Source organism: Saccopteryx leptura, chromosome 7 (genome assembly GCF_036850995.1).
Source record: "Saccopteryx leptura isolate mSacLep1 chromosome 7, mSacLep1_pri_phased_curated, whole genome shotgun sequence".
Taxonomy (NCBI): Eukaryota; Metazoa; Chordata; class Mammalia; order Chiroptera; family Emballonuridae; genus Saccopteryx; species Saccopteryx leptura.
Genome location: NC_089509.1, coordinates 36,857,669 through 36,884,241, shown reverse-complemented (window position 1 = coordinate 36,884,241; position 26,573 = coordinate 36,857,669). Strand labels below are relative to the sequence as shown.

At 39.1% G+C, this 26,573-nt stretch overlaps 1 protein-coding gene across 27 annotated transcripts in view; it reads left to right on the top strand.

The window, feature by feature from the left end:
- NEB (nebulin) overlaps positions 1 to 26,573 on the top strand; it is a 207,437-nt gene that overhangs the window by 135,952 nt on the left and 44,912 nt on the right. For 25 of the 27 annotated variants that reach the window (XM_066346075.1, XM_066346074.1, XM_066346072.1 and 22 more), the window contains 24 exons: positions 475 to 579; positions 666 to 770; positions 2,022 to 2,129; positions 4,308 to 4,421; positions 4,739 to 4,936; positions 5,263 to 5,367; positions 6,027 to 6,131; positions 7,075 to 7,182; positions 8,526 to 8,633; positions 10,396 to 10,503; positions 11,857 to 11,961; positions 12,063 to 12,167; positions 12,806 to 12,904; positions 13,227 to 13,337; positions 14,566 to 14,670; positions 15,231 to 15,335; positions 15,593 to 15,697; positions 17,803 to 17,907; positions 18,064 to 18,168; positions 18,815 to 18,919; positions 19,970 to 20,074; positions 22,105 to 22,209; positions 24,421 to 24,525; positions 25,118 to 25,225. In XM_066346075.1, coding sequence (XP_066202172.1) covers positions 475 to 579; positions 666 to 770; positions 2,022 to 2,129; positions 4,308 to 4,421; positions 4,739 to 4,936; positions 5,263 to 5,367; positions 6,027 to 6,131; positions 7,075 to 7,182; positions 8,526 to 8,633; positions 10,396 to 10,503; positions 11,857 to 11,961; positions 12,063 to 12,167; positions 12,806 to 12,904; positions 13,227 to 13,337; positions 14,566 to 14,670; positions 15,231 to 15,335; positions 15,593 to 15,697; positions 17,803 to 17,907; positions 18,064 to 18,168; positions 18,815 to 18,919; positions 19,970 to 20,074; positions 22,105 to 22,209; positions 24,421 to 24,525; positions 25,118 to 25,225 — 2,637 coding nt within the window. Of the gene's footprint in view, positions 1 to 474; positions 580 to 665; positions 771 to 2,021; positions 2,130 to 4,307; positions 4,422 to 4,738; positions 4,937 to 5,262; positions 5,368 to 6,026; positions 6,132 to 7,074; positions 7,183 to 8,525; positions 8,634 to 10,395; positions 10,504 to 11,856; positions 11,962 to 12,062; positions 12,168 to 12,805; positions 12,905 to 13,226; positions 13,338 to 14,565; positions 14,671 to 15,230; positions 15,336 to 15,592; positions 15,698 to 17,802; positions 17,908 to 18,063; positions 18,169 to 18,814; positions 18,920 to 19,969; positions 20,075 to 21,384; positions 21,490 to 22,104; positions 22,210 to 24,420; positions 24,526 to 25,117; positions 25,226 to 26,573 lie in introns of all 27 variants that reach the window. The other 2 variants (XM_066346076.1, XM_066346049.1) reach the window with 2 other exon arrangements.

The following is a 26,573-nucleotide window of genomic DNA, read 5'->3' as shown; positions in this document are numbered from 1 at the left end:
CTGGAGGTGTTCCATAGTAAATGACTCTCAAGCATTGATACCTTAGTTGACCAGGTTAACTTATAGATAGTAGAATGCAAATGCATACTTTGACCGTAAATAGATATGCTTTAAGGTAAAAAAAATAGCTATTTGGAAAATTTCCCAGCATGTGGTTCAGCTCTGATAGGGCAGACTAATGGAATGTCGAAACTGAGGGGCTGCTGTCCAGGGCGGAGTATAGGCGTGGAAGAGACAACAAAATAAACAGGGGAACCTAAAAAAGATCCAGACCTCAATCTTGGTCAAGAGAAACTAATTAGTTTTGACAAATATACAAAACCTGCAGAACTATACAATAGTAGTCTCTCTGTTAGGATTAAAGCCAGAAACCCAGACTAAAAATAAGGGCACATCTAAGTTGGCACAAAGTGCTGACGCTGACGGCAGACCTGGATCTTACCATCTGAGATTGACTTTTGGTTTTCTTCACAGCTACAATACACGGCAGCAGGCAAAGAAAATTTCCAAAATTACAGTATGGTCACAGATACTCCAGTTTACGTGACTGCTCTCCAAAGCGGCATCAATGCCAGCGAGGTGCGTCCCTCTTGTCTTAACAAGCCATTATTTGTCTTTACATCATTTCAAACAGAAAAGAATAACCCATCTTTTTTTTACTGTAGGTGAGGTACAAAGAAAATTATCATCAGAATAAAGACAAATATACAACGGTACTAGAAACAGTGGATTATGACAGAACCAGGAATTTGAAGAATCTTTACAGCAGCGTGAGTTGAGCTTTCTTCCTCTTTCATTTGAGTTACCTTTCCATCCTTTTAGAGACCATAAGAAAATAAGGATAGGCACTTTACTCCCAAAGTTTCGTCCAGTTTTTTTTTCTGGACCCTATGATATATTTACTTATCTGTGCAACTCTGGTATGCACATCAAACATTTCAGAATTGCTAGCTTATATCCCTGTCAGAATCAAATTTCCTAACTAGAGCACAATATTCTGTATAGTTTTTTTTGTCGATAGCCTTAGAGTATCTTGTCAAAATACCATTTTTCAAAATATATTAGTTTTCTTCCCCACTTCCTTCACTGTAGTCTTGTTATGCATTTGTGATACAATTAGATTTATTTGTTAAAGTTTGTATTCCATTTTAGTCCCCTCCCTCATTCTGATTGTTTTAATTTACATACAGTAAATTTCACTATTTGTAATATATAGTATTGTGGCTTTTTATAAATACCTTAAAGTCATGTATTCACCACCACAGTCAAGATACAGAAAAATTCTGCATCACTTTTGAATTTCTCTCTTGCTGGCCCTCTCCTCTCTCTTGGCATCCACAGAGATGTTTGCTATCCCCAAAGTTTTACCTTTCCCAGCATGTCATGTGAATGGAATTATACAGTAATTTATGCATTATGCACATTGCTGCATAAATCACTAGTTTATTTATTTTTTTATTACAGAATGGTATTCCATTGCATGCACATACTACAGTTTGTTTATCCATTTATCATTAAAGGAATTGGAGTTGTTTATAGTTTTTTCCAATTATGAATAAAGCTGCTATGTATTATATATTTGCATATAGGTTTTTGTGTATGCATAAGTTTTCTTTTCTCCTGGAGAAATACGTAGGAGTGGAAACAAATGTATTTTGAGCTCCCACTAGCTACATAAAAGTGGGGAGGGGGTAAAGAGGTGTGTTTTTTTAAAATGTTAGTGTTTTTCACCCTCCAGGAATTCCTAGATCTATGGAGAATTGATATGGCATCAAAAACTCTGGTACCTATCAAACTGTGTTAAATACTATGGGAGAGAACAAAATAACGGACTATGAGAGGATGGCTGTGGCATTAAACCAGTTATTCCCTTAGGGGCCCTTGGATCCACAGAGTGAGACAATCGGTGGTTGTTAGGAAATGACTGAGAAGGGCAGAAACAGAGAGGAAAACATCTGCTGCTCAGAAGATAATCAGAATGTATTTTTTCATACTCACAAGAAGGTTTTTAACCCCTACAGAACTTGTACAAGGAGACCTGGGAAAAAGTGAAAGCCACCAGCTACATCCTGCCTTCTAGCACCATGTCCCTGACACACGCCAAGAACCAGAAGGACCTGGTCAGCAGTGTAAGTCAAGTGCAAATGTGATAGCCTTCCACCCACTCTCTGCCCTCCCCTGCTCTCCACTCCCAGGATTCTTCTGGCTGATACATATGTTGCCCAGAAGTACCCCCGACAGTTTCGGAGGAGTATGCCGTGAGCAAGTAGTTCCAGATGCACAGGCATCACAATCTCTGTGCGCTCACGTCTTCCTCCTGAGGGCCCCGAAGTCCAGGGAGAATCACAAACACTCGTATGAAGAATGCAGATGTAGCCTTTTAGGCCGGTTGCTTGCAAATGACATAGATGGACATACTGTTTCAGCCAGAAGTGGGGCTAGATGGAAGACATAACATACCACACAAAACGGACTCTTTTTCAATAGAATTATGTGGGTGGTAGTACAAAAATAACCCAGCGACTGTGGTAACTAGTCATTGCGTCATCCTTGAATAAATGATTAAAAAGTAAATGATTATCTTTATAACCATGAAACATAAAATTCTTTGAGTCTTTTGAAATTCTACTTTTGTAAAGCACAGCTCCTTAGCGATAGCTGTGATAATAAAAAATCCTAAACCACATAAGCTGTTTAAATATGCTATAAAGTCTTATGCTCTTTAACCTTTTATGCCTAAAATGTTCTTAAGTAAAACCATTTATTATAAAATTTCCTGTAACCTTCACTGCAGTTCTAACAAACCCAGTTCACTTCCAAGAACTTTACCTCTTTCAGAAACTTTTTCCTCTTAATTTTGAATATTTTATATAATATTTTAGACCGGTATTTCTCAAGACTTTTTTTTTCATTAATACCCACAGTGAGAAATTTATTTTATATTGCACATTAACACATATGCATGCACACACACACACACACACCTGAAGTTTATTTGAGTTCCCTCTAACATAAATGTTTTAGATAAGAGTACTTACTGCTACAATAAAGACAATGAAATTTGACCATTTTAATTCTATTCTATTCATTTCAAATGATAGTGACCTAGTATATTGATTTTACTGCCATCTAATGGACCTAGAGATGCATAGTTTAAAAAAAAAGACTTTGTTATATTAAATATGAAATGTGGAAGACTGCAAACAGACTAGCGCAAAGGAGCAAACATTTCATTTGGGAGCAGAAAGTTTGTAGATAAAAGTTTAGATAATTTAGCAGAGACTTTTTTGTTCTTTTAAAGTCATGAAAAAAGTTACAAAGGCAGGATTCTTGGCAACTCATTTTTGGAGCAAGGTGGGGCACAGAGAAATTAATCCTTTAATAGGAGGGTTCCAACAGTAGTTTTTTTTAAAGGTACCTTTGGATACTATCTTCTTTATAATTGAGCAATCTTATAATTGGGTTAGATGTAAGGAGTATGTGAGTTAATGTTCTGGAAAATTCGGATGTGAATTTTGGTTGGTTTCTAATCAGTGAAGAACTTTGCAAGAATTCTAACACAAATACTCTCATCTCCCATTATTTTTACTGAGAGGTGGGCCTCTGAGTTGGGAAAGAATTATTATTTTATCGTGTGCTAGGAGTTTGTATCCTAGTCTCCGAAAGGGCCTTGCCTCCTACTTCATGAAATCATGCAGCATTAATTAATAAGCAATACAATTTATAAATTAAAAGTTGGTTTTCTCATAGATATTGATTGCATTGTAGTTTTGGAAAAACTTATAGGAAGTAAAACTCAAAGATTGTGTCTCTTAAGTACCAGACTTGTCAAAAGCAAAGAAATTCCTGAAAAACACCTTTTTCCTCTCACTTACGATTAAGAAAAAAAGCTATGATCACAAGAGATTAAAAAATTACATAATCTTTGAAATGAGTTAGTTGTAGTAGCAATACAGTACTAATATTGGTATAAAAGTATTACATACATTTTTATACCAATGTATACTAAAATTATTATTAATATAATAATAGTTATTAGACCAGTAACTGAAATTTTATAGCTCTCTACAGCTTAAACAGTTCTTTGAGATCTAGTCTGAACTAAGCCTCAAGATAACCTGTGGCAGGTGCGACTACTGTACCTCTACCTGTGTGCACAGGTGAAGAAAGGAATTCACAGAAGCGGTGACCCCAAGTTGACCAGATCTCAGAGATGGGTTCTTCCTATTAAGTCTCATGCTCTTATAACAACATAGATCCGTTACTCTCCCAAACTATGTGTCTTCCTCTGTGCTTTCTCTCTGTAGGTAAAGTATCGGGAAGAATATGAAAAGTTCAAAGCTCTTTACACTTTACCAAGAAGCGTTGAAGACGATCCAAACACAGAGCGATGTCTCAGAGTTGGCAAGTTCAACATTGATGTAAGTAATCTTGAAGGCCTTCCTTCAAATTGAAGCCAAATACTGTAGTCATCCATTCTAAATGAGGATGGTTTTTATTAAATAATGCATATGGCACTGATTGTGCACATCTGAGGAAGCTAGGGCTTATTTCAGCCCGGGCTGCTTCTTCTGCCCACAGAAATGTATAGAAGGTGTCAGAAAGCTCCAGTCCCTGCCCTGCCCCCAGCTGATTGCTGTAAGCTGGTCATCCTGACTTCTCCGCTGTATAAGGAAGTCATATATTGCCATGATTCTGTACACAATTTTCTAAGTGGCATGTCATTTGAACTTCACAGCGCCTGTACAAATCAGCATATGAAAAGAACAAGATGAAAATCCACATTGTGCCCGACATGGTAGAGATGGTTACTGCCAAGGATTCTCAGAAGAAAGTCAGTGAAATTGATTACCGTCTACGCCTCCATGAGTGGATTTGCCACCCCGACTTGAAAATCAACAATCACGTCAGGAGTGTCACAGATCAGATCAGCGATGTAAGCTCGTTGCTTATGAAGGGCCACCCCACCCAGCCCCACAGGCCCACCCTGAGGAGAAGCAGACTAGCCTATTCCTTCACCTCAGCCTTTTTCCAGTATTGCTTTCCTACAGACCCGTGGGTTCAATTAGAATTCAAAGGTTTCCCTGGAAGCAGGGCTCTGTGTGCCAATGTCTGCATGACACCCTTGACCTCATTGCATAGTGCCTTTTGCTTTTCATTCCACAAAGTCAACCTCAGTCCTGAAGGTGCCCATGTCTTTGGTGTTAAAGTTATGGTCAAATTTTACTTTGCCAATCCCCTTCATCTGTTTCGATTCTGTAGATTGTGTACAAGGATGACCTCAACTGGTTGAAAGGCATTGGTTGCTATGTCTGGGACACTCCTGAAATCCTCCATGCCAAGCATGCTTACGACCTGCGCAATGATGTGAGTGTGCCTTTATATTGGGGTGGGGGGCAGTTATGTATGTTTTCTTCTTTACGTAGTCTAGAGTCAAGACGAGAGTATGTAAACTGAGGACATTGTCATAGACCAGATGTGTCTTAAATGGTGGTGAGGATGGCTGAGCTAAAGGAAGATGATGAGGAATAGAAAGCAGCCATTTCTCAGGAGTGCATACAGCACTCCTGGTCGACACGCAGTTAAGCTAGCCTGTTGTGTTCTGGGGGAGAAGGGACACATGGCTCTCCTCTCTGCCCTTTGGGCTATTTTTGGATACATTAATGAGCAAGTGATTGTCACTATAGGAAAATCTCATTTGTTAGAAATTTTTGATGCTATAGACAGGTTCTATTGGTAAAGAGAGAATTTGCTGGGCAAATTAATACCATAATCAAGATTTTAGTAAGAAAGCTTAAACATTCTTAGAAGAGCAATTGTCAAACCTCTTAGAAGACTCTAGAAGTTCCAAATGACTGTAAGCATTGGTTATGCTGATTGTCAAAAACTTTAAGCACATCCTGGTCTGTTAAATAAGTACTAATGAATGTAAAAACCATGAGTTAAAAAAGAATCCTACTGTGAAAACTAGCAATTTCTAACATAGTGAATGGTCTAACACAGGCTTATTTTCTTCCTCTTGGCAGATCAAGTACAAAGCTCAAGTTCAAAAAACGAGGAATGACTACCATTTGGTCACTGATACTCCAGTCTACGTCCAGGCTGTCCAAAGCAGGAAACAAATAAGTGATGTAAGTGCCCTTGGGGATGTTACCATGAGCAGAAGTACAGATAGGGACCACCATTCAATACAAGCAGCAATAGCAGAAGTGTGGGCAGTGACTGGCCTTTTCTCACTGGGAAACCAGAATTGGTGCCTGAGAAGCTACTTGAGAGTCTGCTCTTCACCTAAAACTAATATAAATCAACACTGACTGTCAACTATAATTGAAAAACAAAAATAAAAGATTTTGCTCTTGCTTCCTAAAAACTTGATGTGCTCAAGTAGCTCCCTGGGGTAGGATTGTAATAAGCTTTTAAAATACTAGTTGTTTCAGAGATTGCAAAGTTGCTTTTTGTAAACTTGTATCAAGAGCAATGGTTTATGTGTCCCTGTCAAGACCTTCTAATAACTTAGAGCCAACTAAAGTGGAATGAGGAGGCAGCAGGCTCTGAAGTTAGGGATGTGGATGAAGCTAAGGAAAAGCAAGCACATCATCCTCCAAGCCTCAGCATCCTCATCTGTACAATGAGGAAATGGATGAACAGCGCCCACTATGATGCCTGGTATAAAGCAGGAAGGACAAGCATGAAGCTGCCCATTTTTTAATGAACCCCACAGGTTAATAAATAAATACCATCCCACCAGTGAGTTACAACATGAGACCTATTATAAATATTTTTTAACATGTAGTGGTATAATGACCACTCTTCCTCTTCTTATGCCTGAGCCAACTCTTCCAGTTATTTCTCAGTGTGGGGTCCACACCCTGGCTCTGATTTTACTGACAAGTCACAGTAGTCTATCATCTAGAATTCTCCACACAAAGGGAAGCAGGCAACCCTTTACAAGAGAGAGAGAGAGAGAGAGAGAGAGAGAGAGAGTGTGTGTCTTGGGTTTCCATTCACTTTGCTGCTTTCTATCAATGCTGCCATTAGTCCAGACCAACTCCTTCTGCTTCTCTCTGCACCCAGGCTGTCTACCACTACGACTACGTGCACAGTGTCAGAGGCAAAGTGGCTCCAACTACAACAACTGTGGATCTGGACCGGGCTCTTTATGCAAATAAGCTCCAGAGTGAGGTGAGCAGTGAGAACCTTACAAAGTGCCCGGCGAGTATTCTGGGTGCAGCTTACAAGGGCCAGGTCACTGGCTTCTCTAGAAGATACCTCAGCTTGCATAGCCTCTTAGCCTGACCTGTTCCATACTGTACATGCTGTTCCAGTCACATGAGTTATGGTAAGAAAAAAAAAAAATTTTAAGGGCATAGCCTGTTTTCCTTCTCGTCTGGCTAGTTCATCATTTTAAGCAAACAATGGGCATTTTTAGAGCAATGTTTACAAGTTACAAAAAAGGCCACTCTAATATCTCTGTTCTCAAAAAGCTTAAAATCAAGATGGCAAAGATGAGGCATATAATCATAAAATTCTATTAACAATAAGAGATAATAGATAAAACTAGAAATTGCTGTTGAAATTCAGACAAGAAAGAATGTGGATTCCACTTGCACATTTAATATCTCTATTTTGTTTTACCTGATGCTGCTATTTTGTTTTCAAACCTTTAGTACTATCCTATATTGAAGTAATTTGATTTTTAATATTTTAAATACCCCTCACTCTACCCCTTCTCTGCCTCTTTCCCTCCCGCAGCCAGTGACTTGATTGGTTTGAGTGTGGCCCAGGTGCTGAAGATAGCTCTGTTGGAGTATATTGACCTCAGGCACTAAAAAGAGCTTAATACTCAAGCATTGGCCCTAGGTGGGGTTGCCAAGTAAATTCTTGTCAGGGTCTGTGCAGGAGTCTGCCTCGCTATCTCCCCTCCTCTCACATAAAATATATATATATATACAATATATTTTTAATACTGTTTTTACTCTTGTAGCTCCCTCCCCTGAGAGACAGACTGAGGTCACAGGTAGAAACTCCTTCTGACTTTTGCCAGGAATAAAAGCATCTTGCCCATGTCTTAGTCTGACACTGAAGCTGTGTTTATAGAGAAAGATGGGATTCCAAAGATGTGCTTTATAATTATGACTTCCTCTGAGATTGATGCCAGCTTGAATATCACCTAAGAGTGTGGTTATGAACAGAGATAGCACTTGGCAACCAGTTTTCTCTGCTTATCCCAATCCTTGCTCATTGCCATGAAGCCAGTTAGGCTTATGTTCAGAAGCATAGAAGAATCCATTTCTGTAAGTCTCCATATTCATTGCTCTTTTTCAAAAACAATTGATTAAGAGTAATTTGATAATTTCTTAACTCTCAGAACTTATTTTATCTCTTTCTGAAACCAATTCAGTAGCATACCGGTAAGTACTTTAAGTTTTTAATTGGAAACCTCATGTGAGCTGGATGGAGCTTGTTTAACATAGGTCAGTTATCTGATGTAGACGTCGTTTGACCCTTTCCTCCTCATTCGGCAGAACATGTACCGAGATGCTGGCAAGCGCTCCCTGCCTACTGGATACAGCCTTCCCGTGGACACTCCTCACTTCAAACACTCCAAGGATGCCCAGTACATGAGCAGTTATGTGAGTGCTCTCCTCCGCATTAAGATGTGGTCTGAAGTGGGAGTGGGCGCTAATATTCACTAATAGCCCATTCTCAACCCCCATCCCACCCCAAAGACTCAACTGATACAATGATAAGAGCAGAGGAGGGAGACAGCACGTTTCCCAAGGGTGCTGTGGAATTGGCGTGCTCCTTTAGTTGGGCACAGCCCAGTGTGTTAACATAGAACCTCTGTGGGATGACACCTGCGTGACTCAGTTACCTCGGCTTGGGTCTCATGGCTGCCGTGGTGCTTCTACTTCTGCTGGCTTTGGCACAAAAGCATCCTGAACGATCCCCGAGCCATGTACTGGAAATTTAAATCACACATTCACTACTGATGTGTGACAATAGTATTGTCTTCCTCCTGCAATGTTCCATTGAAAAAGATACATCACTGTACATTTCTGTGCAAGGAAAGAACTTCTTGTTTGGCTGCTGGCTCAGGTACTTGCCTCACTGCTTACCCTCTGTACCCATTTCACAGAAAGCTCAGAGGAATAGGTAGGCTCTTACTACCTGTAGCTTGCCTAGGCGTTAGCTCTGATACCAACCTTCCCCACTTTTTATTTAGTTATTTATTTTAAAATTTTTTTAAATTTTATTTAGACAATTAATTTTAACAGGTTGACACTGATCAATTAGAGTACATATATTCAGAGAAAAACATCTCCAGGTTATTTTGACATTTGATTATGTTAAAATTGCCACATTGGGACTTGACACCATTCACCTGAAGGACAAAGCCTAGGAAAGTTTTGTTTATCCCAGTGATTCTAGCCTGTAGACCATATACACAAACTATCAGCTGAAGAATAGGCTCTCCCAGTGGTGGGATTCAAATAACTTAACAACCGGTTCTCTGCCCTAATAACTGTTTTAAGTATAAAAAAACAATATACCGAAAGGTAGTTTATTATTTCATGCATTTAATACTTAAATAAAAATAATAAAAGAGGTACACAAAACTAGATTATTTTATAAGAAAGAGTTTTAAAATATTAATGAAAAAATATTAAATAATACCTGGACAAAAAACAATAAAGCTGTTATTTAAGATATTTCCATATTGCTTCTGATTGGCATCCTCACTAGCAACCTTTTTCACCTGTGGATGGAATGAACATTACTACAGGCGCCTAGAATACGCTGTTGTACAGATGCACGTTAAACAAGAGTAAGGAATGTAAATCGGTGGTTTCCACATTGGGCAGCTGCCCAGGCGCCCACCTTAGAGAGAACCCTGATTACCAGTGCCATTTTAACAACCAGTTCACCAAACCGGTTCTACCGAACCAGTGCAAACCAGCTAAGGCCTCCACTGGGATGTCCCTTCCATGTTGCCCATCAGAGTCCTGGAATCAAATGGCTGGCCAAGCAGGATCCAATATCAATTCGTAAAGCTATTCATCAGTCTTTGAAATATTCTCCTACTTCTTCTTTGCATTTCTTAATTTACTGGCCATATGGAGGCTAAAAATATAAGTGCTTTTTGCATTTTTTTATGCCTCCCTACAAACAGATTTCATTGAGGCAACCTTAAATTTTATTGCTTTCTGGACCTGCCTTTATTAGCCAACAAAATAATTTTCAAGATTCAGATTATTGAAATTTTGTCAATGACTTTTCCTTATGCTTAGAGAATAATCTTCAAGTGAAAGTGGCAGCTCTTTTCTATTTGAGAAATGTGATTCTTCTCTTTGTTTACCCATCTGTGATCTCATCCTGACTTTTACTTTGCAGTTCAAGTACAAAGAAGTTTATGAACACATCAAGGCAAATGGGTATACACTTGGCCCCAATGATGTTCCATTTGTCAATGTCCGGAGGGTCAACGATGTTACCAGTGAGGTACTGTGAATTCTAATTCTGTGGGGAAAATACTGAGTTTCAAAGACTATGGCTTTGTTTGAAATGCATTAAAAATTTATTGTATTTCAGCTATAAATTTACACATCAGCAAATAGTAAAGGGGTCTTCTTTGTCACAGTTTGATACTGGTATCCCATGACAATGTTTTTCTATATTTAGAAATGCCATTGTAATCTGACCAGGTGGTGGCACAGTGGATAGAGCATCAAAGTGGGACACGGAGGACCCAGGTTCAAAACCCTGAGGTTGCCAGCTTGAGCACGGGCTCACCAGCTTGAGCATGGGGTTGCTGGCTTGAGCATGGGATCATAGACATGGCCCCATGGTTGCTGGCTTGAGCCCAAAGTTCGCTGACTTGAAGCCCAAGGATGCTGGCTTAAGCAAGGAGTCACTCACTCTACTGTAGCCCCCTGGTCAAGGCACATATGAGAAAGCAATCAATGAACAATGAAGGTGCTGCAATGAAGAATTGATGCTTCTCATCTCTCTCCCTTCCCGTCTCTCTATCCCTATCTGTCCCTCTCTCTGACTCTCTGTCTCTGTCAAAAAAAATGCCACTGTAAAAACTCTGACTCATAAATTATAATGCAGATTAATTTCATCTTTTGACATTTGAATTAAAAAATCTTTAATAAATTTGTATTTTAGCCTGACCTGTGGTGGCGCAGTGGATAAAGCGTCGACCTGGAAATGCTGAGGTCGCCGGTTCGAAACCCTGGGCTTGCCTGGTCAAGGCACATATGGGAGTTGATGCTTCATGCTCCTCCCCCTTCTCTCTCTCTCTGTCTCTCCTCTCTCTCCCTCTCTGTCTCTCTCTCTCCCTCTCTAAAAATGAATAAATAAAATAAAACTTAAAAAATAATAATAATTAAAATAAATAAATTTGTATTTTAATCTCATTCATCACCCTAGTTTTCTACATGAACTATTAGTTTGTATATCTGATCCACTATTCAACCATTTGATAGAAAATGGAAGACTTTGTGCTCAAAATTCTTCACCTAAATAAAATATTATTTTCTTTTTTTGTTCATAATCTAAATCATTTTCTATATCCTCAATCTCTCATCTCATAGCTCTTTTTTTTATTGATTTTACAGAGAGAAGGGGGGGGGGAACAAGAAGTATCTAGTTGTTCATTGATTGCTTATCGTATGTCCCTTGACCGGGCAAACCAGGGTTTTGAACCAGTGACTTCCGTGTTCCAGGTCCATGCTCTATCCACTGCACCATGACAAGCCAGGCCTCTCATTGCTCTGTAGGTAAAATATGTTCTTTTGATCAGTCAATATCCCACACTCACCACCTGAAATGGTGTTTCCTCCAATGTAGAGGCTGTATCGACAACTGTACCACAAACTAAAGGACAAGATTCATACAACCCCCGATACACCTGAAATCCGCCAAGTCAAGAAGACACAAGAGGCTGTCAGTGAGGTGAGTATTTTCTTAGGTGAGAAGGCAGGCCAGGGAACCCAGGGGTGATTGTCAGCCATTCAGTCTCTAATGTGTATATTTCTGGACATTTTTTTTTTTAGTTGATCTACAAATCAGACTTCTTCAAGATGCAAGGCCACATGATATCACTGCCATACACACCCCATGTGCTCCATTGCCGTTATGTGGGAGACATCACCAGTGACGTAAGCATCTCATAGAATCTTTCTGGAAGACTCTTACCGGGAGGCTGGCTTCTTTCAGCATTTAAGCCGACCAGTGGTCTTTGAGTAATAGCCTTTTCCAGTAAGTACTTCTAAACTAAGTGTGCAAGTTGGAGGTGAAATAGTGTGGAAGCAGGAACCCACATTTTACCAGGTTTGGAAACAGTGGTAAGAGGACTACTTGGGAAATACAAGAATTTAAGGCCACTATTCTTCATTCAACACTGAATCATCTTCACTCTCTAAGTGGCCTGTTTCGAGTCATATTTAGTACCTTTCTATTGTTCATCCCTACTTTCACCACCTTAAGCAAGTTTCTGGTGCCATTTTCTTTTCCTCATTGGATATTTCCTTCTTTTAAAAGACCATTTCATTCAATCTAGGCTCTTCTCCCATAGATACAGTAATAAAATAGTAGCATGTCCTCTCCTCAGCTCAGGGTTAAAGGTTTAAATTTAAAAATCTGTGATTTACTTGTGTGCAAGCAAACTAAGAGTACGAGGTGCATGTGTTGAATTAAAATGAAAGATATATCAATAAAAATTTGTCACTACTCTGTCTTATTTATTCTGGATTTATTTTTGCTCATGACTAGCTATATTTCTATTTCTGCCACACAGATTAAATACAAAGAGGACTTGCAGGTCCTGAAGGGAATAGGCTGCTTCCTGATGGACACTCCCGACATGGTCCGTTCTCGGCACCTGCGGAAGCTCTGGGTGAGTGCCGCCTTCAGTCTTCACAACACGTGGCTTCAAGGAGCTGGGCAGAAAGAATCTTGGCCTGCAGCTACTTTTAAAGGGAAAAGTGCCATTAACCTACTTGAGCAAATCATGACCCTGTTAAGCTGATCTGTGCCTCCTAGGAAAGGCAATGAGCTTAGGTCGGTGAGAATTGTTTTTGTTCCCTCCTGGGAAGACATCCAGAGTACATAGAGGGTCAGCTTGACTTGCACATACCGGCCATTTGAAAGACAATGTGTGACCGTGACATGCATTTCCTTAATTGATGAATCAACTTCTATTTTTGTATTTTTTTAAGTCTAACTACCTGTACACTGACAATGCAAGGAAGATGAGAGACAAATACAAAGTGGTGCTTGACACTCCAGAATACAGAACAGTTCAGGAACTGAAGACACACCTGAGTGAGGTAAGGATGCCAAACCTGTCACTACAAGGGATGTGTTCCTCTAGGGATCATTTTTTAGGCAACTATGCTAGGCAAAGATCTCCCCTCTGCCTTTAACTAGAGAGTCACCACCATGTGTAAGCAAGTCAGCTGATCTCACTTTGCCTCCGTTTACTTATTATGTCCCCTTTTAATAAGATGAGGCTATTGATACTTGCTCAATCTATGACTAGGACTGCTGAGAGTTTACCTGATTTTATAGATTAGAAAGTCCTTCTATCTTATACTATTATTATAGTCTACAAACTGAATTATTTCAAAAGTTGTTCTTTTTTTCATTTCTGCTATTGGGAGCCCTAATCATGGTAGTGTCCTTTTAAATGTCTTCAGTGGCACACTGCTCTGTTTGGGTCTATAGCTCAGGGAAGACACTGGATACACAGATTTGGATGTAATCGGTCTCAAATTAATGGTTGAGGCCCTGGTACAAATGAGGTCATTCAAGGAGAATATATATGGCGAATGGAGCCAACCCTGACTCCAGAGAATAGCAGCCTTCAGGAGAGGGCAGAACCATAGAAGAAAGCTGAGAAGGAAGTTGCTCCCCAAGCACGTAGGGGAGAATGGTGGAATGGTAAAGGCAGAGAAGAGAGTTTTCAAGAATGAAACTGCTCAGCAGTTTCAGTTGCTACAAAGGAGCATTCTTGCATTTGGCAAGTATAGAGGTTTTGGTAATCTTACTGAGAGTGATTTCATTGCAGTGGTTGGGGGGAAGCCAAACTTATCGCCTTGAGAAATTAATCAAAAGAAAGAAAAAGAACAAACACTTAGCTGCTTGGTTGTAAAAGAGAAACAAGGCCATTGGTAGAGGTTGGAAAAAGCTTAATGAAGAAAGAGACTTGAGTCCATTTGCAGATGAAGTGGGCAGATCAGAAACACAAGAGGGTTGAAGATATGGAGAAGAAGGGGATAACAGCTGGAACAGTGTCCTGGAAGGGACAGGAGAGAAGGGACCAAGATCACAGCAGGAGGCTTGAATCTTGGAGAGGCTACAGAAGGTATTTTGTTAGAAGGGGGGGAAAGTAACGAAAGCCTATGCAGGTAAATAAATTGTTGGTTTACTGGAAGAAGAAACTGATAATGTTACAGTGGGAGGGCCCCTGCTTCTTCCATGAAGTAAGCAATGAAGGCATCTGCAAAGAACATGTTGATGAAGCAGAAATGATGGTGATGACTGTTTTATGTCCAGCTGGTGTACAGAGCTGCAGGCAAGAAGCAGAAGTCAGTCTTCACTTCAGTTCCTGATACTCCTGATCTGTTAAGAGCCAAGCAAGGGCAGAAGCTTCAGAGTCAGGTAAGATTAATAAACTAAGATTCATAAACCTTCTGTGGTGGCATCACAGGAGTGGTTGTGTGTGCCTGACCACTTCTGGTCAATAGCAGCCTCTGGCACGAGGTTGTCCTTGATGCAATCACATGCCTATGAATTTCAAGAGGCAATGTTTGTTTAGGTTATCATAACTACAGTCTTGTTCTACATGAGGGGGTAATGCCATGTCTTCTTTTTCAAGTTTTTACACCTCCGTCATTGGATGAGAGTTCTGTGGACTCTAGGTACTGAAAATAAGTTGCTGATTCATTCTATAAGACCTATCTGTTGTCACAGATGAATGAAACTATATTTCAGGCATTTAGGCAAAAAATGGGGGAAAATATGTTGAAGGGTCTGTCAGAATCCTCTGGTTCTTCTATCAGCATTATTTATTATATAGGTTTAGATTGACATATACTCAGCCACAGACTATTAGACAACTGGAGTGTGAATATGTTTACACCTGCTGAATAAAGAAGACTGAATAGTAAATAAGAAATGTTTTCTCTCTATAACATCCGATCCCTATTCTGATTATCTAGTATCTATATGTTGAACTTGCCACTAAAGAGAGACCCCATCATCACGCTGGAAACCAGACCACAGCCTTGAAGCACGCTAAAGACGTGAAGGACATGGTCAGCGAGGTAAGTGGGCAATTTGGCACCAAGGCACCGAGTTGAAGAAAAATACCCTTCATTAAAACCTTCCTCTGCTGCCTCTGATGGGAGAGCTCATGTTCATAAACTGGGCTCAGCAGCATCAGGAACAGAAGGCAGAGCCATTCTCCTAATGAGCACAGTACATTGTGTCCCTAGAGAGGATTTGTGACATGGTTGTGAGTTGTGAAGAATGAAAGCAATTGAACTGAAGTTTGTCTCTCTCTTCTATCTTTATTTCTTAGAAAAAGTACAAGTTTCAATATGAAAAGATGAAGGACAAGTACACGCCGGTTCCAGATACACCAGTCCTCATCAGAGCGAAGAAGGCTTACTGGAACGCCAGTGACGTAGGCATCCCTTCCTTCTTTCCTTCTTTCTTCCATTGTGATAGGGAGAGCTGAGGTTGGCACCTAAGAAACGGAGATATTACAGTCTTATCTGTACTTCAAAGTCCTGACCCACAACATGGACCAGGAAAAAAGCCCAAAACTTAAGAAGAAAAAAAAACCCAACAACACATAGGCACAAACGATACCATTCAGGCAAAGTAGTAGCTAAGAGTAATGTTGAGAGATGCAAAAAGCCTATGACTCTTCTCATTGCTCTTCTAGGGAGAATAATGACCCCTTCTTGTGATTGTTTACTAGAAGTTCTTAGGGTTACTTGATAACTAGTTGTTACCTATAAAATCATGTTCTTGGAGTCAGCCAAACATGGTTTTAAATCCTGATACTGTCACCTGTCTGCTGTATGGCTCTGTAAACCTTACCTAATTTTTCTGAGACTGTTTTCTTGTATGTGGAATCAGGATAAGAATTGTGATAATTAAATTAGACTAAACAAGACAATGTTTCTCACATGGGGCAGTTCTCTTAATTACTCCTCAGGAAATGTTTGTTCCCTTTCTTCTCTTGATTAAATGAAACGTTTGTTAGAATTAAGAGGGACAGACTTTTACTTCCATATCACATGATAAAGGACAACACTGCCTGCTAATGGTAATGGGGTTATCTGTCAACAAAGACATGAAATTAATAAACTCAGAGTAGAAGGCCAGTCCTTACCAGTTTTGTGTTTCAGACCCCAACTGTAAGTGAATGGACCCATTGCCAGAACCGGGAACCCTAGAGGACTGGCCATGTCGGGACATAAACTCAACCAAAACAAAAAACAATAAAAGCTCAATCAATCTCATAACCCCTCAATTTAGCAACATAGCTCTGGGATTTCAAGGCATCTTAGAGTAATTATAGTAATCCCCAAACAGAAACGTGAGAGGGTACAGCAAATTGGAACAATATCTCAGTTCCCTAATTTTTTTAGAAATTATTATTTGGAGCTGAAAGGAGTCTGCTAGTTGGAAAGAGACAGTGCCAATTTACTTCAAATATAAGCTGGGAAAATTATATGCTACCCTTCAAATCTATCCCTTAAGATATTTTTAGTCTCCTTGTGACATCCCCATCTTTATCAATGCAAAGTTACCATTGAATATTAATTTGAAGCACACTTCCTCTGTATCACCACTTTTGGGGTGGCCACCCTGTGAAATTGGCCCCTGGAGTTCATTATGCCCCAACTGGACAGCCCCATGCCTAGGGCTCTGTCAATACCAAACCAATAACTCTAACCTTTAAACTAGTCCAACGTAGCAAGGGTGGTACGTAGCATTAAGTTTAGCCGTTCCTCTGTGGTTATCCTGACAAGTAGAGGTAAGCAATCTCATGAGATTATCCATCTGAAGAACAAAGCTAAAGAAAAGACATCTTGTATCCTGTGTTTCCTCAGCTACCCAAAAAGAAAAGATATTTTAGAAGTGACTGCTTGGAAAAGTACCCATCTTATATAGATGGGATAAAGCTTCCATGATATTCTTAGGTTAAAGTAAGAGTTGTTGTCTCTTGAAATATGACAAAGATAAAGAAAACAATGAAATAAAATTTCAGAACTGCTTCATGGAGAACACATTGTAATACCAGAAGTTAGAAACAAAGTCTTTCTCCTCCTTCCAAGTACCCCACTATGTCTCGGGCTCAACAAGGTTACGTTTGGGTTCTTTTTTCCTCCTCTCAAATGGGCTTTTTGCTTGTATGTTTTACATTTAAGGAAACTTTTTATTTAAGTAGGTTTAGGTTTACAGAAAAATTGAAAAATAATACAGAATTGCCTTACAGTCTATGCCTACTCTCCCCTATTAACACCTTACATTGGTCAAAATCAATGAACCAATATCAATACATAATGAACTAAACTCTATATTTTACTCAGATTATATTAGGTTCTTCTTCATGTCCTTTCTCTCTTTTAGGATTTGAAATGAGTTTTTAAATCTCTTCTAAATTTATTCATGAGAAAACCTAAGAGAGAAAACTCCAGAGAGTTCAAGCTTAAAAGACCTCAGTTATTTAACTCAGTAATCCTTCATAGGCCTTGTGCATTTTCCCCTTTCCAGCTGCGCTACAAAGAAACATTTCAGAAGACCAAAGGGAAATACCACACTGTGAAAGATGCCCTGGACATTGTTTATCACCGCAAAGTCACCGACGACATCAGCAAAGTACGTCCCTCCATATTTCTGCTTGGGTGCAGCTCAGTAACCCGCCGTCAATTTTAAAAAAGATCCTCCCCTTTCTAATACTTTCTGGAGATAAGTAGACGTTTTTACATGAATCTAGGGTAAGATTTTATACCCGTCTTTGTGTTTTTACCACAGGTGAAATACAAGGAGAACTACATGAGCCAGTTGGGAATCTGGAGGTCCATTCCTGATCGCCCAGAGCATTTCCACCATCGGGCAGTCACTGATGCAATCAGTGATGTGAGTCTTCAAAGTTCCCATTTTTACATATAAATTCTTATGCCCATATGACTTAGGGGATCAAACACTGCATAAAAACTGATTAAACCTTTGACTCAATGTTAGTTCTTATGTATGGATACTTAAATCTTAAAACTCATTGATAAGTGAGTGAACTTCAACTTGGGAGAGAGGTAGAGACAAAATATATTCAAATTTATAAACCTATATTTTTCTTCTAAATATATTATATCATATTGAGTGTCCAGAAGAGATATACTTCATCTAACCAATAACCTATTTTGGTCAATTGAAGAGACAACTTCATGAAGTAATTAAGACACATAACAATGCTCACTAAGAAAGATACTTCAGCTCTCTATATGAAAATACAGCTGCCAAGTTAATGATATTCTCTTTAGGAAAATATACCTGTTAGATCTGAATTGCTTTAATTAGTATTAAAAATAAAAATGTTTATTTAAAAATATACCGTAAAATGGGCAGAAATCATATTACTGAAAACTTCTCTTAAAAAGCTGATATAATACCTTATTATTCTATATGTCTCAGTGGTCAGTTTCTATTTGTTCCATTTGTATCAGTCCTAACCTATTGCTATTTAGACATAGATTCTTACCACTCCTTGATGATATTCTTCTACCAGGTAAAATACAAAGAAGATTTGACCTGGCTTAAAGGCATTGGTTGCTATGCCTATGATACCCCTGACTTCACTCTGGCTGAACAGAACAAGGCTCTCTACAGCAAGGTATAACTACCCCAAAATAATGGCCACATCCGTTTAACATATTTCAGTGCCCACAAAGAGAATTAGCACTGAGGATCCAACCTTTTCATATTGCCACCCTTATCCCTGCTTCTAGCCCCTGTAGTGGAGCACGTACTGAATTGTTCACCATCTGATGGGCTCGGCCAAAATGACGTCTCAAATTGTTTTAGTACTGACCTCATCGACTGTGGCCATCATTTGTTTATATCATTTATTGGAAGTTGATGAATGATCATTTCAGTACAACTCCTCATGTCACTGTCAGAATTCTCTCCCTATTAATAATGTCTCTGGGTAACCCACCTTGTTAGAGTGGACATGGTAGCAAATATAAAGTGGGATTATTTTAATCCACAAACTTGATGTCTGTCTTGAGGCAAATGACTGCTTTTATGGCCTCGTTTTCCTATTTTCAAAATAAAGCAGTTGGATTAGCTTCCTTTGAGTTCTAAAATAGGAGTCAGTCAACTTTTCTTAAAAGTGCCATATAATATATATTCCAGACTTTGTGAGCCACATTTATTCTGTCACATATTTCTTGTTTACAATTCCTTGAAATTGTTAAAACATACACAAATACACACAACATTCTTAGTTCATGGGGCCATTTAAAAATAAGTGGTGGTTTAAATAATAGCCCACCCCTGTCCTAAAATATGACTATCTAATTAATTACTGGAAAATAATTTCAAATTAATGGCCTTGAAAAATGCCACATGATAATACCTTCAAAGTAAAATAATAATCTTTATAATATGTAGAAACAAGGGAAGAAATTACTTGGATTTTTGTCTAATTTGAAAAAGAGATCTGTTTGTCATCTATTCAATAAAAGTATATACTTTGGGGTGAGTTTTTAAGAAACCCAGATGCATATACCCTTCGTTGCCTTGGGAGACAGAGTAATCATTCAGTCATTACTTGTTAACTCCATGAATAAATGGTCACAATTGTATGATAAGATAAATGGTATGTCTTGTTTTTAAGATAATAGCCTGCTATCAAGTTACCACATTCTGTTTTCTCTAGTACAAGTATAAAGAAGTATTTGAAAGAACGAAGTCAAATTTCAAGTATGAAGCCGATTGTCCAATCAATAGGCATTTCAAGTATGCAACTCAATTGATAAATGAGGTATGTATGACCGAACCCAGTTACACCTATTCAGTTCCTTTAAGGAGTCTATAGAGTTATTTGATTATAACCCAATAAATAAAATGACAGGAAAGCCATTCTAAGTGCTGATTCAAGGTAAAGATTTGGAAAAACTCTTATAAAGTCACCATCTGATGGGCCCTGCCAAAAGCCTGAATTAGAACAAAGGGAGGGACTGTGTGTGGTGTGAGAACCACAGCCATCACCACCCCTGCTCACACTAGGGTGGGGCAGCACAGCCTTTGGGTGATGAGAGCAAGGGGGTAAAGGATTTTGTTGACTATCAGATAAACTCCTTTAAACATGATATTGTGTATTTGGAAGACATAGAAGTTCAAAGTTAATTTAGTATCCCTTATTATGGCACAGAAATGATGGAGGTTACAAAGTCACCCCTATGGGGATAGTTATGACTCAGCATTCAATTGTATTGCCATCGTTACTCAGCCATTGGTGCAGAGAGTATCCATTTGTACCCAGAATATTCCTTTATGTTCTTCTCAGTCTTTCCTGGAACTGTCTTTGTAATAATTTAAGTTAAATTTAACCTAAAATGACTGAAATAAGTAAGCTATAAATTAACTTACCTTTGGATGGTTTTATATTTAATTTCCTGTCTTTGGATTTCCACAGATTTATATAAATTAAAAAACAATGTTAGAAAATTAGCATAATGTACCTAAAAAATGGAAATGTTGCCAATGATATATTTATTTCAATATATAACTTTTTCATTGTTGTTAAATTGATTTTGTTCATTTTCAGTAGATTTCCAGGTGGGACAGCTCTGAAGAATTACTGTTAGTAGGCTTCCTAGAATACAGTCTTGATATAGTTTCTATTTTCCACATTCACAATGGATTTCCAGGTCTCTTTTCTAATCAAATAAATTAACTAGTATTAGAAGACTATTAGAATTTTTCATGAATATTCTTTTTTATTCTCACAGCCTTATATAGTAGACCTATAGATTATCAATGCCTTATTTTAAACACAATGTAAGGTGCCATAAATCCTAACATTGCGAATGGCATCACTGTGTAGAAGGGGAAATGTTTAGACACAAGGCACTCCAACTTTGGGGTCACAAATGTCATCTAGCCCCCCCAGCCTTCTCCATCTTCCTTCACTTGACTTTCTTTGCCTCCCTGTGTTTACTACTCTGGATGACTTGGGAGTCCATCTGCCAAAATGACATATTACTGGCTCTCTGGAGTGATTATCTTGGGACATTTCTGTGTAGTCTTGAAATTGTACTCTTGCTATAATTTGATCTGATGTCTGAGCAGAAAAAATACAGAGCTGATTATGAGCAGCGGAAAGATAAATACCACCTGGTAGTCGATGAGCCTAGACATCTGCTGGCTAAGATCGCAGGCGACCAGATCAGTCAGGTACTGTGATGGGGCTGTTTGGATGGCCCAGGCAGGATTGTGCTCCAGGTTTCTCATGAGATGTCGTCTGTCTGCTGCAAGGATGTCATAGGTTCTGCCTATGATATTGGGATGTCCTGTTTCTAAGTATCTGTCTAGCCACCCAAAGAGCCCATGAGCTATTTGAGTGTGCCAGTCCATGCTCTGTGTCCTCACATGTGCTGTGGTGAAGGGGAAAGAAGAGCTGGGTCCTTCCACCCTTTGTTCTTCTGGAAGGCCCGTTTATAACCTGCAATTGTAAATTGCAAACCAAGTTGCAAATGCAAAAACAAATTGATGGAAGAAAAGTAGACAGAACTTTCTACCATATTTTTCTTCTCCAGTGATATCTTTTTTCCTATAAGGAATTTTGGTGGCACTAGCTATGTCATTCCCCACTCACAAGGACTATGAATGGTCAACTGCAAGTATTGCAGTCATTCTGCTTGGCATTGTAATGTATTTGGTGCCTTCACCCACACGTATTATGTGAGTACATAAAGTGTGTCTGCCTACATCTCTTCACTCAGAGGTGACTGGGATATAGAGCCACGTTCTTAAGTCTCTTTTGTGCTTCACTGCTCTTTGCATGAACAGAGAAAATATAAATCTAGTGCCAAGATGCTTCTGAAACAAGGATGTAATGAACTTCTGCGCCCAGATATGTTGACTGCCCTGTACAACACATACATGTGGAGCCAGGTAATTTCAGATGTGATGTGAAGAAGAGCTCTAGAAGCCTTGGGGGTGTTCGCCTTTATGCTTTCCTTGATGTCCTTCCCCTGCCCCCTGCCTCTTGCCCCCTGCCCAAGCTGGCTTCCCATGATAAAGCTGCATAAATAACTGATTCATTGTAATGAACTCTAGATGTGGCTAATGGTGAAGATGCAGTAGCCACCACCTGTATGTCACCTGACACTTTCAGAACTCCTAGGAAGATTAACTGAGACTTTTCCAAACTTTATTTCCAAATCAGTATAACATTAACTTATATTTCTCAATATTTACTCCCTGAATCGATTTCTAAGAGATTGAGGATATTAAGTAGATTCAACAGCATTTAAAAGAGCTGAATATTAAATATGTCTTCATCTAATTTGGCCATTGTTCAATAATCACTACAAGTGTACCACTTAAGAGAGACAAAGATTACAGTACAGCTCTTTGAATATTGTATTCATGGCCCCTGTTGAGTTTGATGCTGAATCTGCTCAGTAATTTCCAGCATATCTGTACTCTCACACACTTGTTAACAACGTTGCCGAGTAACATGACCTTCCTCCAAGGTCAGCAGGAGCACACACCAACCACCTTTCCATCATATCCTGAAAGGCAAATTTGAAGCAGCAAAAAATGGTGATAATTGCTTTACTACCAGATACAATGTTAATAAAATGCCATTGTTCCCATACAAAAGTAAATTTCTAATTGATCTTTTGTATTAGGAAATTGTTTATCACTTTAGTTTGACATCAAATCAACACATGAAATGAGGGCGATGAGGTCTGGCTAAGAATATTCTATTTACCAGCCACTTTTTTTGTCCTGATATGATATCAAATAGTTGTGCATGAAATTTTGTTGTGTTTTCTGTATCTGCACTGCTTGAAACAGTTCATATGCATGAAAAAAAAATTACTTGGAAATTATAATAATAAATTTTTTTTAAGTGATAAATACTTTAAACTGTATATACTCATTTTTAAATTTTACACCTATTTTATCTTTGCTATGAAAACATTCCTTAAAAGCAGTGGTGGGATTCAGTCAGTTTGCTCCGGTTCAGTAGAACCGATACCTACTCCTTTGTTGAGTTTGGTGAACCGGCTGTTAAAATGGCACTTGTCATCAGGGTTCTCTCTACGGTGGGCGCACGGGCAGCCGCCCAATGTGGAAATCACAGATTTACATTCCTTACTCTTTAACATTCATCTGTGCAACAGTGTTTTCTAAGCACCTGTAGTAATATTCATTCCATCCATAGGTGAAAAAAATATGATGGAACTATGCTTGTAATATTTATTTACTCATTTCATAAAACTCATTATACCTTTGATGAAATACTACACTTTAATTCCCTCGTGTTAGTTACTTCAGTAAACCAACTTATACTGTAAAGAGAAACAGTGCCCAACAACCAAGGGGTGACAACTTGTACAGTTTTTGTCAGGTATTATTTAATATTTTTTCATAATATTTTAAAACTCCTTATAATCTAGTTTTGTGTACCTTTTTTATTGTTCTTATTTAAGTATTAAATGCGTGAAATAATAAACTACCTTTCGGTATATCATTTTTTTATACTTAAAACGGTCTTAGGGCAGAGAACCGGTTGTTAAATTATTTGAATCCCACCACTGCTTAAGAGGTCACACATATTCAATGTAGCATACAGGATGGACAAAAGTAAGTTTGCAGTTGTGGGTACACAAAACATGGAATTGATTCCTATATTATTATTTATTAATTATTGTATATATTATTTTCCATATGAACAACCGTAAATCTACATTTGCCCACCCTGTATTGTCAGTGAATCATTGCTAATTAGCATCCAGAGAACAAGGGTCTGCTACTGGCTCTGAGACTCAGTCTGTATGTGCCCTTAGCTTAGTCTCATAACCCCTCGGGGCCTCAGTTTCCGCATGTATAAAATATATGAAAATTATCACTTATTATTATTATTATTATTATTTTACTTGCTCACTCTACTACACAATAGCTACCAAATACAGGTTTGTGTTAAATATTTTCAGTCTGTATGTAAAGAGAAAGCATGTCCCCCTCCCCCACATCTGTGGCCTGTATAATAATCCTGTTTGCTGTGGGACTCTCTCAAGAGGAAAATTAGATTCCTTAAAGCCCTCTCTCCTACTTCTTAGAGGTAACATATTCTTCTCTTCCACAATTTAGATCAAGTACAGGACAAACTATGAAAAAACTAAGGACAAATTTACCTCAGTTGTCGACACTCCAGAACACCTGCGTACCACAAAAGTCAACAAACAAATCAGTGATGTAAGTACAAGAAACATTGAATGGATTCTCAAACTCAGGGGGCATTTGCAAATATGGAGGAGCATTTTAGATTGTCACAATGTCTGAAAGACACTACTGCCGTTGAAGGGGAGTGAGACAGGGGTGCTGAACATCCTGCCACGCTTAGGACTTCTTTTACAGTGAAAAACTGTGCCAGCCGAATTGGCAGACATCCCATTGCAGAGGCATTGGCGCCTTACTAGAAAGCACAGAATTTATAGCATTCTATCTCTTTTATACACACTCAAAAAGACTCTTGCTTGACCTGTGGTGGCGCAGTGGATAAAGTGTCGCCCTGGAATACTGAGGTCGCCGGTTCGAAACCCTGGGCTTGCCTGGTCAAGGCACATACAAGAAACAACAACTACAAGCTGATGCTTCCTGGTCCTCCCCCACTTTCTCTCTCTCTCTCTCTCCTCTCTCTAAGAAATCAATAAATAAAATAAAAAATAAAAGTAATAAGATAATATTAGAAACAATTTTTTTAAAGTTTTACGTTTATAATTTTACATTACATTACATTGTAAATTAAGATGTATAACACTCTTTCTGCTTTTTCAAACTCCTTTAGATACTTTATAAATTGGAATACAACAAAGCCAAGCCTAGAGGCTACACCACCATCCACGACACGCCCATGTTGCTGCATGTCCGGAAGGTCAGAGACGAAGTCAGTGATGTAAGTACCAGAAAGTCTTTGCAGTGCCTCTCAGCTTGGCTGCTCTAATGTGATGTAACAAGCCCTGGTCCATTTATCGATTTCTGTGTACCAATCGCCCTAAGACTTAGTGACTTAAAAGAACAATCATATTTTTGCTCATGATTCTGTGAGCTGACTAGGCACAACCAAATTCCTTAAAGCCCTCTCTTCTACTTCTTAGAGGTAAGTTGTTATTCTCTTCCACAATTTAGTGGAAATGAGTGGATCTTCGTTCCTCAAGCTGTTGGCAGACAGCTGAGGCTCAGATGGGCAAGATCTCAAGGTCGCTCCCTACAGGGCTAGTAGTTGGTGCTGGCTGCAGGCTGGGAGTGTGGCTGTGATACAGTCAGGAGCCCTTTCGGGTGGCCCTTCATGTGAATTGGATGCCTCACAGCACAGTGGGTATATTCCCAGAGGCTGGATAGAAGCTTTCATACCAGTTAAAGACGACTCCTAGAACTGACCCCAGTCATCTCTGCTATATTTGACTGGGCACAGTAGACACCAGATTTATGGGTAAAGAGATAAATGCCACCTCTGGATGAACAAATGACAAGGTTACACTGCAGAAAAGTGTGTGTGGGGGGAGGGAGGTATTGTAGAGACCATTTTGAAAAATGCAGTATGCCATCATTGCTATAAATACTCTGTAAGCTATATCTTGACTAAGAGGAACAAGGTAGCCATTAAATTCTAAGACCCTGAATTTGAGAAGAAATTATATTCATAAATTTTCAGATATATAGCTAAATTTAATGGTTGAAAACTATGATAATTTTAAAAAAAAATGTAAAAGGCCCTGGCTGGTTGGTCAGCAGTAGAGCATAGGCCCTGTGTGTGAAGTCCCGGGTTCAATTCCCGGCCAGGGCACACAGGAGAAGCACCCATCTGCTTTTCCACCTTCCCTCTCTCCTTCCTCTCTGTCTCTCTTTTCCCCTCCCACTGCCGAGGCTCCATTGGCTCTGCCTCAGGTGCTAGAATGGCTCCGGTTGCAGTGGAGCAACGCCTCAGATGGGCAGAGCATTGCCCTCTGGTGGGCTTGCCAGGTGGATCCCGGGAGTCTGTTCTCTCTGCCTCCCAGCTTCTAAATTCAGAAAAATACACAAAGAAAAAAATGTATAGAGAAAAGAAAACTCCATGGCTACATGTGCACTCAAGACAGGCAACCGTGAAGTGAACTCATCCTCACCCCAAGACTTGATTATGGCTGGGGCTTTTTGAGAGATGAATAAATGTGTTCACAGTGTTGACCCTGAGTTGCCAAGAAAAAATGTAACTACGTGTACATTCAGCATACCGTTCATGAAGGGAGAAATCTATAAAACAT